Source organism: Anguilla anguilla, chromosome 6, assembly GCF_013347855.1.
Source record: "Anguilla anguilla isolate fAngAng1 chromosome 6, fAngAng1.pri, whole genome shotgun sequence".
Taxonomy (NCBI): Eukaryota; Metazoa; Chordata; class Actinopteri; order Anguilliformes; family Anguillidae; genus Anguilla; species Anguilla anguilla.
Window position 1 is genome coordinate 42,407,608 of NC_049206.1, and position 13,299 is coordinate 42,420,906.

Below are 13,299 nucleotides of genomic sequence, written 5' to 3' on the forward strand. Positions count from 1 at the left end.
CAAAGGCAATTAAGCCGGCCCAATTGACCTTGATTTTGGATCAAAATGGCATGAGGAAAAGATTTATGTGACTTTCAAAGAGGGTTCATTATTGGGGCATGGATGGCAGGAGCTTCAGTCACAAAGACTGCTCAACTGGCTAGTGTTCAGTGACTAAAGTGACATCTGCATTTAGATCTTATGGGAAAGACATCAGAAAAAAGGGTTGGAAATTGTGGTCAAAAGTGTACATTCGATGACCGTGATGCTCTTGCATTAGTAAGATATGTAAAGAAAAACAGAAGAGCTCTTCCTCAGGTGACTGAGAATGTAATGCAGGACATGATCAGACTGTATTTGCAAGAACAGTCCATCAATAACTACACAGGGAGGGATATTATAGTACAGTTGCAGTGCATAAACCCCTTTTTACAAAGACAAATGCACATGTGAGAGTTTAGTAGCGCAAAACCATATGCACTGGTTGACAGAGATGTGGAAAAGTGATATGGTCAGATGAGTCATCCTTCACCATATCCTTCACAAGTGTGTGTGCCTGTGTGGTGTACACCAAGAGAATGGTACAGACCTGAATGGGTGATCCCTACAGTGAGGGGCTCTGTTATGCTGTGGGCGGCCTTTTCCTGGCATGGTTTGGGTCCACTTGTCCCCTTAGATGGAAAGGTCACTGCAAATCAATACAAAGTTATTCTGAGTGATCACCTTTATCCTATGATGAAACATTTATATCCTGATGGGAGTGGTCTTTTCCAGGCCAGTTTTGGGACAACTAGCCATGCTTTCAATAGATCTGCGTGATCAAGTTGGTAAAAAGTGACATGAAGACATTTCAAATTTTAAAGAAAATATACAAACATCCACTTTGGTTCACAGCTGCGTAAGACAATGGTAGTAATGCATGGGACCATGATTTTGCTGTAGGTTTTAGGACAGCTCATTGCAGAGCAGACCAAACTTTATCTTGGTGTACTCTTCCTTTTGCCAAATAATATTAAATTCTGATTGGCTTATATTCGCGGCTTATAGATCGGGGCCAATCAGAGCCTGTGCATAAAACAGCAACACTAGTGTTTTCACCCGGAGGTGCTTTACGGCTGTGTGAACGACTCCTTAAGGAAGGTACTAAAATGGCGGTGGTCGTGAGGTCTCTACAGGATCAGCTGGAAAAGGCAAAGGAAAGCTTGAAAAATGTGGATGAAAACATTCGGAAATTAACAGGAAGGGATCCCAATGAGCTTAGGTAAATGTAAAGCTAATACGTACTAGGTTTATGTTGCCAGCTTTCTGTAAACTGACCGACGAGCAACCTAATGACACGCCGCGTTTGCTTGCTTGCTTGCTAGCTAGCTAGTGTTCATGGTGTGGTCATTTGACGTGAAGCAACGTTATGTAAGCTAGTTAAACCTCTGGCTACACGTCTAATATGCTAGCTAATGTTTTCAAAATAGTTTGTTTGTATGGCAGTTTGTTAGCTAATTCGCTAACGTTTGTATCACGGCAGATAGACTATGCACGGTAGCTTTACAGTAAGGTTTAAACGGGCCTAGTGAGGTCTGCAACATGCACATGTCGATTTTTTAGTTGGTTAGCTATGTATTCTTTTCATGCAGCAAGTCCTGGTATCTTGCTAGAAATCATGTGCATTAATATTGCAACTGAATCTTAGGTATAACGTTATCATGACTTCACCTGTATGAGTCGTTTTCTAGCTCCATAAATGATAAAGTCGCGAGTTATCTCCACTGTTTTGTTGAACGGCAAGTTAGTCGGTGGACAGTGTGATCAGATTTGATCTTCAGCAAAAGCTAATGCATACTACCGGAGGGCTTTAGACTCTCTGTTAAGAAACATGGGAAATAGACTTGGGTGAAGTGAATGTAAAAATGGCAATTTTATGCTGAATTGTCTATTTAATACTAAGAATTTCCTTGTTATGCACTCATTTAATATATATTGAAACGTCATGGCAACATGACCTTTTGACATCTGTAAATGGGTAACATGATATTGGTGAGACAATTTGTTTTTCCTGATTACAGTACTGCAGAATGACAGAGACCATAATGAATGAATAGTATGTAAAGATGTGGTGCCCTATGAAATGAAATTACTCTAACCCCTTAAAACCCAGTGCTTTTATTAGAATCCCCCATGTCTTAAGTAAATCCCATTATTTCCAATACTGTATACATTACAGAATTTGTTCAGAGCTTTAAATAAAGAGCACATTAGAGCCAAAATGATCAAATCCCCTGATCCATACAAGAGTCTCACTCAGTAAACATACAGGGCATATTTATTCAGAAAAACAAAAATCATTTTGTATTTTCTTTATTCTGTTGTGATTACTTGTACTTCTGATGCTGGATTGAAACAGATTTCTTTTTCAAATTTTACCCCAGGATGTATATAATACTAGGACAAAGGTTTAGAGTGGATTGAATAAAGCAGTAAAATTTGACGTGTTTTCACAAAAGTGGGCCCAAGTGTCCCGGAAACCTCTCCGGAAGCACCGGATTAGCCTTTTAACTGGCTGTTGTGACCTCCTTTTTTGGAATATTCTGCATATCTTTTTCCCGCCGGCCATATTCCACTTCCATAAGCAAATTCTATTGAGGGTGGTACCCGCTGGAATCCCACAAAACAAATAGGCTAATATTTATTCACCCATTCTCTCTTTTTGGTTAAGCCCTGTCAAAAGGTGTCCTTTTGGAGAGCTTCAGGGTATAAAACATTGCTGGTGGGCACTTATCACACTTTAAATTCACTTAGAAACATTCAGACCACTTGGTTTTACATAACTGTATGCTCTGACCTGCACCTCAGTGTCGGGCTGCTATAAAGCATACTCCAAATGACATGCATACTCTTTTAAAATGAATTGCCGGTGAACACGTCCTCGAACACCGTTGTTAGTATACTCAAAACAGACTCTCTGTACTTTGTTTTTTGTCGCTTCAAGCTGCTTACTTCCTAGCATTGCAGCATCAATTTCTACACCCACCGAGACGTAATTTCATAAGTATTACCAAACCATATGTTGTAAGACTATTTTGTTGAAATAAAAAACACAACTGAATCAATTTTAACAGTTGTATTTCTACATTATAGGGAAGGGAAAATGTATCAAGGCATGTTACAGGCACAGTGGGAAAAGTGTTAAAATGTGCAAGGCAAGACATAAAATGGAAAAGGTAGTTGATTTTATTTTTAAAAAATTATTTCTTCAGTCAGGGACCACGCACAAATTGGTTGCATTTCATGCAGTTGTCATGTAGTCTATTCAGTTTATTCAAAGGGTCATTTTAAGGAAAAAACTGTCAGAAGATATGTCAAAAGTGTCGTCTCTGGAATTCTAAACTTGTATAACTACAACACCTACTATTAGAGTTCAGACAGTTTTCCTTCAAAAGTGTTAATCTCAAAAATAATGTTATTACAGTTAGCGCTGGGGGCATGCGCACACCACTTCATTCAAACTAAAAACACTGCGTCTTTTTTTTTAGTTTCTTGTACCAAAAGGGTCGTTTCGAACAAAAAGTTTGAGGAAAATTTTAACCATTTACAAAAATATATCATCAAATCATAAGCGATTTACAGTGATAGTGCCCTTTATCACTATCACGGTGTCTTTTATGCAAGCATTTGTCAGCAAACAAAGCTTCGATAAACAAGCACGCGCTAAGTTGCCGCTTGTGTTCTATGCGAAAAGGAAAGTGAAAGAAAGTCAATTTGCAATAGAATAGCTATGCAAAAATTTCAGCCAGAAGGTAGCCTAGCTGTTAATTTCATTTCAAAGCTGTGTAAATGAGCTTGAAGAACCTGACAGTGTAAGGTTACTGTAACATATACAGGGTTTCCAAGCAGGGGCTATTCACAATTGGTAGATCATAGAGAGGATCAAATTTTTCAGGTAGTATTAATGCATTGACTTTTCCTAGCCTGTGTACAAAAGAGTGGATCGATTGCTAATGGCTACAAAGAGTGCTTTACAAAGGTATATGGGTTATAGCGCTCCCCCTTGTTAGTTGCTGGTGCCTAATTTCATGGCCATTGGGCTTTAAGAATTTAAAACCGAGTTGAAAATAAGTACTTGCTTAACAATCCAGCAAAAGTAGTTTTAAGTTCATATCATCTGCTATTGAACTACTGTAATTTTGTGTAAATTTAAATAAAATGTTTGTATAGCATAACAAGTTTCCTTTGCTCTCTTAGACCTGGCCAGGCAAGAAGACAAACCATTCCGGGCATTGGTGTAGGTAGAGGCCGAGGGATTAACTTGTTGAGGTATGCCATTTCTAACATTTCATGGACATTTTATGAAATGTTGTGTTTTTGGGCCGTCATGGCTACTATGCAGATGGAGGGTGCTCATGAGTTTCATTTCTCTTTTTAAGGCGTGGGCTCTCCGACAGTGGAGGGGGACCCCCGGGTAAGCAGAGAGACATTGAAGGGGCCCTCCTGAGGTGAGTCCTTTCCCCTAGTCCTAGTCTTGTTAGACTGATAAATTGAAGGAATGCGATTAAGTGATTTTGGCTTCATTTAGTCTCACTATTGAAGTGATGTCTCTGCAGTTTACCAGTGGTGTGTATGCCATTGTGTTCAGTGGTGTCTTTCACATGGTAACACCTGTTACCTCCTTTCTCTTCCATTACTCCTCCATGAGGGTCCAATCCACTCAGTATCTAATATCTTATGCAAAACCTTGGGCCTACCTCACACTTCACTTTCTAATATGGGTAAAATGTGCTGGCTAGCTTTGGACATCATAAATTAATGTAGTACACTCTTTCGGACTGCTGGAAGCCAAATGTAACTGCAGCACTCATTTTTCCAGGCTGGCCGGAGACCAGAGGGCAAGGAGAGATTCCCGTCATGACAGTGACGCTGACGATGATGACGATGTCAAAAAGGTAAAGGGGTTACCTTGAAGAAGGCCAGCTGATTAGTCACATTGCTGTGGCATTAGAATTGTTTAAAAAAACAGTTTCTGTAGCTTAATTGAATTATTCAGAAGAATGCAGCCTTTCTTCAGACTGGAATGGCGGTTTGATGGCTAGTGCCGACTGTGGCCAGGACCATGCACAATTGGTCCGTGGTCACCCATTGCAACTTTAGCTTAAAACTACTGACAGTTAGAGACTTAACTGTTTTCCCTTACAGCCAGCTTTGCAGTCATCTGTGGTCGCTACTGCCAAAGAACGAACACGTCGTGACCTCATTCAGGATCAAACCATGGATGAAAAGGGGAAGCAACGGTAGCGTATGCTTTTGCAATGGACATAGGCCAATGTTTTATTTTTCAGAATAATAAAATCAGAATAGGCTAAAATAGTGTCAGCAGTTCTTATAATTAGTAACTTGACGTGTCTTCCTGATTCTAGGAAGAATCATTTCTGAAACTTCTTGAGAAAAGTAAATGGATTTTCTAATAATTGGGCTAACCGTTTGTCATCTGCAGGAATCGGCGCATGTTTGGCCTGTTGATGGGTACTCTTCAGAAATTTAAACAGGAGTCCACAGTGGCCACAGAGAAGGTATGAAATGATTGAGACCATTGGTTCACATGTGCAGGATGTCTGTTCTGTACAGATAATTTGTAGTAGAAACTGTGGATCCTTTCTGATTTATTCAGTGTTCCATTTACCATGCACCTGTGAGACATGTGTTATTGTTTTTTTTTCTCAGACTTGTAGTATTTAAAATCTGCAATTCCTTCAGAAATTTGGAGATTTTGTACCATATAATAGGGTAGTTTTTTACATGGCAGTAACTCAAAAATGAAATGAGGGTATGTTTCCACTTACCTGGAGTACTGCCTTATCCATCCAGATCTCACTAGTTTTCTAGATATCTGTGTAATGTTTCGGCCTTCAAACATTATCCCACTTATTCAACAGCTTACCTGCAGAAAGCATGATTCCAATCAAATATGCATTTCAATACATATTTGCTTTATTCTGTTCATATTTGATGAAGAAATGTCCTCCATTTAAATATTTTTAAAGCACATAAAGGCTTTGAAATTTACGATTGAGATATCAATGGATGTAATTAATGTTGTTGATGTTTTTGAAACTAAATGGTTTCGTGTATGCTTGTGTCTGAAGCCAGACATTGAATTGAATTTAAAATGGCTTGGAATGCACCTCTACACATTAAGATTGATTGCTGAAATGTGCCTTGCAGACAACAAAAACGAAAGCCATATTGCTTGTTTACAAGCTGGTTTTCTTTTTACAGTTTTTACGATCAGCCTTCATAAGAAGTAAATCCTGGTCATTACCGTTTGTCTGACACTTTGTTGATGTCCGTGCATTCACAACAGTATCTGTTAGTCATACTGAAGTGCCACACTTACATTCCTATCCTCTGACTAGTCACTCACACTGTTGGAATGATGCATTTTGGTGGTAGTATTATAATAGATGATAGGCACTCCGAAATGGCAGGATAAGAAGTTGAACCCATTCTTGCAGGAAAGAAAGCGCTTGGAGATTGAACAAAAGCTGGAGGTCCAAGCAGAGCAGGAGCGCAAGAAAGTGGAGAGCGAGAGGCGGGAGCTCTTTGAGGAGCGGCGAGCCAAGCAGTCCGAGCTCCGACTTCTGGAACAAAAAGTGGAACTCGCTCATTTGGTATGCAGCAGCAAGCACCTCCATTGTCGCAGTTGCCTTAGTGAAGATTTTGGTTCATTTTAATCAAATTACTTGAAACGTTGTGTTTTGCAGCAAGAAGAGTGGAACATGCACAATGTCAAAATCATAAAATACATCCGCACAAAAACGAAGCCACCGATTTTCTACATTCCTGGACGAATGTGCTCTGCCACACAAAAGCTGTTCGAGGAGTCTCAGAAAAAAATGAATGGTAAGCATCCAGGCCCCTCATTACCGTTTGTGTAGGTCAGTTGTATTCAATACTGGTCATATTTTTCATTGAAGGTAATGACTTGAATCCAGGAATGTTAAGTGACTTGACGTGTGGCTCTTTGTCTGGCACACAGTCTTGCTGGAGGAGAGGCGCGCAGAGTTTGCCGAGCAGCTGAACAAGATGGAGGTGCGGCGGCCTCGGCGCCAGTCCATGCGCGACAAAGACCAAGAGGCCAATCGGATGGAAGACCAAGAGGCCAATCGGAGAGAAGACCAAGAGGCCAATTGGAGGGAAGAGCGGAAGACGGAGGGTAAGCCGGCCAGCCTGGAGGCGGAGGTAGACATGCAAAACAAGAACGATGTAGAGATGGAGGAGGCAGGGGAGGAGGTGAGCGTAGTGCAGAGCGATGGAGAACAGGAACAAGAGCAGGATGAGGAACCCACTGGGCAGGAGCAGGAGCAGAAGCAGCAGGCGGAGACAAATAAGGAAGATGAGGACGAGGAGGAGAAGGAGGGGCAGGAAAATGAGGACGGGGTTGTAGGGACCACTGAGGTCAGGGGGGGAGAGGAGCAGGTGGCTGTTGCAGATGTCAGGGGTGCGGAGCAGGGAGATGTAGGCCAGCAGATGGAGGAGTTGGTAGATGAGAGCCCAACTGTAGTAGATATGGAGGTAGGTAATGATAGGAAGGAGGTAGTTGAGATGGAAGGAGAGGCAGAGCCCCCAGTAGACCCACCCCAAGCCTCCATGGAGTCAGACAGCGGGGGGAATGGCCTCGAAGCCCAGACTCCAGCCAAAATGACAGCCCCAGCGGCCCAGATGGTACCAGGGGCGGAGCCTGCCGTAGAAATTGCCGCGCCAACAGTCCCTGAGACCCAGCTTCCCCAGCAGGGTGGCGTTGTCGATCAACCCGAGCCAGCTCCGGTGCCCAGGCCAGAGCAGGACTCCCGGCCGCAGCAGCCTGACCCCAAGGTCAAGGCCCCGGGGCCCCAGGGAGACGGCCGGGGGAGAGCCCGCGACAAGAAGAGCCGGAGCAGCTCCAGCTCCTCCTCCGGATCCTCCTCCAGCTCCAGTGGCTCCTCTTCTGGCTCCTCCTCGTCCTCCGGCAGTAGCTCCTCGTCCAGCAGCAGCTCCAGCAGCAGGAGCCGGAGTCATGGCCGGGGCGGGGCTAGCGGCGGGCGGGACCGGGACAGGAAGCACCGGAAGCGGCCCTCGGAGAGGGACAGGGAGCGGGGGAAGCGGAGTGGGACGGGCGGAGACAGGGGTCGTAAGCCATCCAAGGGTGGCGGTCACGACGCCAAGGGCTCTAAGGACAAGAGCTCCAAGTCCGACAGGAAGAGGTCCACCTCAGGCCAGCGATCCTCTCGGGGTGACCGGGATCGCAGGTCGGACAGGAAGGACAAGAGACGTTAAAACTAGACCAACAAATTGGACTCCCACCTGCTGCTATTAGGAAGCCAGATCTCCGGTAATGGAAGTGGAGTTCTGTGCAGGGTGGGTAAACTTCATCTAAAGCCCCATTGATTGTTGATTGTTCAAAATACAACGTGCATATGACAGCTTGAGGGCCCATAATGTGTAGTTTCCTAGGTTTACACCTTTCAACATGGCATTGCTGTGTTCCTGTTACCTTGTTCATAGAATTGGACTAAATAACAATCAAAGGGTAATGCAAAGGACCTTCTGCTGTTCTTGTACGAAACTGGAGGGGAAATTCCCTAAACACTTCACATACGTGAAGGTAAAGGCGTGATGCTGAATTTCAAAGGGGAGAAAAAAAAAACTGTACATGCTTAGTTTCTGACTTTTAAAAAAAATATACTACTGCTTTTATGATGAACCATTTGCCAGTTTGGCCAACCTGTAATCGTCACCCAATCCGATGTTTTTGAACTGGAGCCTTTTTTTGGACTATGGGCCATGATTTTTGGTCCAGCCAGCAGTTAAAATTAAATTGTCTTTTTAGAGCTGCACCATTCTTCTTTCCGGATGTACTGGCAGCTTTTAAATTCGTTTAATGTTCCCAGTTTTTTTTCCCCTCAAATGTGAGAAGAGATTGTAATATCAGTGTAGTGGAACGACATACTTTTGTATTTAATCCATCTTGGATCTGTAAACCTGTAAGGACGATCTGGCGGAGGTTCCGGAGGCTCATGGCACGTATTTTGGGAACTTGCCGAACGCATTTGTTTTTGTACAAGTGAATGAAAACATTCCATTTAATAAAAATGAGCATTCGTTCTAAAGCAGCTGGATGGAGTCATTAATTTGCACCATTTTCCTGTTGATGTGCTTTGGTTTAAGGTGTATTATCAGTCTGTTTTCACATCTTAAACATCTCCTGTCAGCAAAAGTAGTGCCATTTTGTAAGTAGTTTCGAATCTGAATAGCTACGCAACTTTGTGGCAGCATATGCTTAATTGACCATTCATTACTGTAGTGCAGTATTTGAAGCTACAGCAGCCGTGATGAACACTTGTGCTCTGTGGAAGGTCTTTTTTCACTGACATTGAGGACTTTGCCTGAAAGCGGGGGGCTATTGAGCAGTCCCTCAAAACATGTAATCTCCATTTCAAAAGTGGATTTGACTTTTGATGTTTGCATACTTTTTTGTTGGTGTGACTTAAAAAAAAAAATTATTATTTTTTTTTTTAGAAGTGGTATGCAGTTTTTGTGGGTGGCTTTCATATTTGCTTGGAATGGCTTTAAATGCAGTGCTTCTCAAACCCAAACAGATGCTAATTATGTAGAGCTGAATTACTGTCATCCCCCCTTCTCTGCCATAGATGTTGTATGTCAGTGAACACTTGTGATTTTTAATGCCTGCAGTATGATGCTTTGAAAGGAGTATTTGTGTTGGGGATGTGCATATGGTTTTTTTAAGGGTTGGTGTGGGTCTGGGCTGGGGTCCTGTTTGTTTTTTAGTTTTAAGGTAATGGTATCTGAAATGTATGACTGAAGTTATATGGCTGCATTTTCAATATTAAAAGCGCGGGAATTTATTTTCAAGGATCAACATGGAATGACAAATTGCTAAGCACTCATTTTCAGGGGTGTTGATTAAATACTACACAAAAGATTTGGGAGCTGCTGCAAGAGGAACTGATCTGCAATTTAAAACTTGTTTTTTAACTGGGAATTGCAACATTCTGGGACGATGCTTGCACATGGTAAGTGATTCTCTAGGTAGGGGTTCTGTTTGTGCATTCCATAACAGGGAGGTCAGTCAGGGATAAAGTCCTGGAAGGTTGTATATGGTGCAAACTGCTTTCTGAAGGATTTTATGACCAGCAGCTATACATTCTGGTGACCCTCTGCATGATGGCTGAGGTCTACCAGGACTGTGGCCTGGTTATATTTAAGATGCATACTAAAAAAAAAAAAAAAAACCTGACTGCTCCTTTAAATGATGCTGCTGTACATTTTGGTGCAATAATTCCCTGATGGAATTTGTCCTGTATTAAAAAAGGTATAGCAATGACCTGTACACCCTAAATTATTTGTCCTTTCGTGTGAATGCATGTTAATGTATGCATTGCATATTTCGCAGCAGGTGCATCAACATCTTTGGCGTTCTGGTGATGGGGAGCCGCCAAGTTCATCCCCTGCTGTGAACCAACTTTTTTCACTGCAACCAACTTTTGGTGGATAAAGGGTCAAACTGGAACCCAGCCAATCTTGCATTGGGGGTGTCTTTGCACCTAGAGGGCAGTTGTCAGAAGCATTAATAGTTAGAAATCTAACTTGTGGCATTAAAATAAAATATTAATATACGTTTGGAAAATTTAACATGAATGCAGAATTTTTAGTGGTTGAAAGTACCTCTGAAAGTGAATATTCTAGGCACCAAGTGATAAATAAAATATTTGTATAATTCTGCATACTGAAACCCATTTATCATGAAACTTGTAATTCCTTTTCCATTCACGGAAAGCACCTGATTATTAAGAATGTTAGTTTTTGGAAAGCTCAAAAGAATAATTGTTGTGCATTTGCGATTAAGATAAAATTTCTGCTTGGCTTGACCATCACAAATTTTCTGTAAGGCAATTTGAATGTGAACTCTCGGCAATGGCATAATAAATGTATGTCGTTCATGTTTTTATTATGATGCTTGTAACCGAAGCGGGTAGAAATAAGAATGTTTTGGATTTCTGATCAAAACAAATTTTTGCCACAGGCTAATAATAAAAAAGGAGCGATTTATGTTTTATTCACTCATGTTGCGCTAGCTACAGAGGCGTAGGCAGAAATTATTTTTTGGGTAGGCCTGTGAAAAAGTGGGTAGGCCGACTAGATTGGTTTATTCAGAATGCATTTTCCGCGCATGCTATGCCCCACTCTAGCGCTCCTGGGAGCGAGTCCTGTGGCACTTCTGTAATCCTAACTATTCGTCATAACTATTCCAACTCTGGCGCCGTATGGTGTTACAAAAGCACAATTATGTAAATACATAAATCCATATTACAGCAAGGCTGAAGTACACCGCAAGGAGAGCACAGGCTTCACATAAACCCAAACCAACAATGCAAACACCCCTCCCTAGAAAGCGTGTGTTCGCTCGTGACAGGCACAATTTATTAGCCCTAATTAACCGGAAATAACAGAATTAAAATTGGATGGCTGAGATACACAACAAAGTCGGGGGAACAAGACCAGCAAAATAAACAAATAAATAAATAATAATAAAAAAAATAGTATGCATTTGCAGAAAATCATCAGCTATACTAAAAAGCCAACAATTTTTGTGAACAAAGTTGATTTTTAAACAACAACCTACTAATGTACAATAAAGTACCTGTAGTGATCACATTATAGTAACATTGCCTCGGCAGACATGAAGAATGTAGCTAAACAATTTTATCTTACCAGTGATGGGTTGATGCGGAGGTGGTGACATCACAAACTAATTCGGAATGCACTTCTGTATACTGAGAACAACCTTACTGCAGTACTACTAGGCGGCTTCTTCTTTCTTTTTTACTGCACCGGTAAGTTTCAGTTTTATCTGAGTACGGAACAAAGATGACACACATCAAATGCATTGTCTTAAAAAAAAAAAGCAAGTGTGGCATCTGGTTTTCGACTTTTCAGTCAAATTAAGCATCACTCTTTGAGTCTGGCAATGCTCCCATGACTGCGTAACTTATGATATATAAGCAACACACGTCAGTTAGCAAAGATGATTGACTCACAGAAACAAGAGTAATTGGGTTTTTTTGTGGTTCAAGTCTGGGTTGTAATACTAAAAAAAAAATGTCCACAGAATGTCTGCGTTTGTGGAACGCAGTATATTTTTTCCTGCGTTTTGGCTCCCTCTCTCCGTATAAGAAACGCAAAATCCTGCATTATTGCGACCTCTGACACCACCCAATTTCACTGATGAGCGAATTAATGGTAAATGGACTGCAATAGTAATTAATGGAATTAATTAGCGAGGTGAGGTGTGTACCGCATGGTTGGAGCAAATGGACACTACGACATTCTCTTTACTTGTGTACTCAAAGGAGCATTCCCGTCAACTCCACGAAGGATTAGGGCTGTCTCAGTGTAAAAACAGCTTTTTTGCGAGCGCTCTTGCGCGCTTCTTGTGCCCTCTTTCTACCCTCTTGTTAAGGTAATCAGGGGCATGGCTTGCTTATAAAAACTGAAAGCATGCTCTTTCTTTCTGTGAGGAACCAAATTGATTAGACAAACTACAAATTTTTCTGAACACTTTTTTTCAGATTTCCTTTATTTTCAGCAACTTTGCCATGACTGCTCAACTAACCAACATTTTCCCTAACAAATGTGCCCCGTCTTATTCATACTGTAATTTTATGATTCTACATGAACCCGCAATAATAAAAAAAAAACAAATTATTTCCTCTCACTTGCCCCTTCTCACGTCATTTTCCTTTCAAAAGTCATTAGAATTAATTTATTTAACATCTGGTCTGTGAAGCCTTGGAAACACTTATCAGCGCACCCCCTGGCAATTTACAGTTCCTACGTGCCTGGTTCAAGTGGCGGACGACTCGCCTCTTCCTCTTTTGTCATAAATTTGAGTAAGGTTGCGTCTCCGTCTCTCAGCAATGTGTCACGTATTTGGTGACGTTAGATGTCTTGTCCTGTTTCACCCTTTGTATATCGCCTCGTGGACTTACCTGTTCCCGGAAATACGCCAATATAAAGTCTGCAAATCCATAATTCGTGAGTCCAGAGGGCTGTGTTTGGGATTGTGCCTGTGGCCTGCAGGACTAGAAGTTGAGTAGCTATGTTCGAGTGACACTGACCTGAAGAAGACCTCCCATCCCCTCATGAAATGATGTTCTCCTTGACCAGAAGATGGGATATAAGTATGACAAGATTTTGGGAAAGCAGTACCTACTGATTATGAAATGTGTGATGTACTTGAAATATAAGGGCAGGCAATAAAGCATGCGAAAGTGA

At 41.7% G+C, this 13,299-nt stretch overlaps 1 protein-coding gene across 1 annotated transcript; it reads left to right on the forward strand.

The window, feature by feature from the left end:
* The first annotated feature begins 1,072 nt into the window (after positions 1–1,072).
* Positions 1,073–9,116, forward strand: LOC118230493 (pinin-like). The gene is made up of 9 exons (XM_035423583.1): positions 1,073–1,240; positions 4,216–4,287; positions 4,398–4,466; positions 4,838–4,913; positions 5,164–5,258; positions 5,462–5,537; positions 6,480–6,635; positions 6,729–6,867; positions 7,004–9,116. The coding sequence occupies exons 1-9, from the start codon at positions 1,128–1,130 to the stop codon at positions 8,278–8,280; spliced, it is 2,073 nt and encodes a 690-aa protein (XP_035279474.1). The 5' UTR covers positions 1,073–1,127; the 3' UTR covers positions 8,281–9,116.
* Positions 9,117–13,299: the final 4,183 nt, after the last annotated feature.

Excerpts from the sequence above, each read along its gene's own strand:
- LOC118230493 (XM_035423583.1), top strand. The coding sequence starts at position 1,128 with ATGGCGGTGGTCGTGAGGTCTCTACAGGATCAGCTGGAAAAGGCAAAG. Across the intron at positions 4,914-5,163 it reads ATGATGACGATGTCAAAAAG|CCAGCTTTGCAGTCATCTGT; the intron begins GTAAAGGGGTTA and ends TTTCCCTTACAG. Across the intron at positions 5,538-6,479 it reads CCACAGTGGCCACAGAGAAG|GAAAGAAAGCGCTTGGAGAT; the intron begins GTATGAAATGAT and ends CCATTCTTGCAG.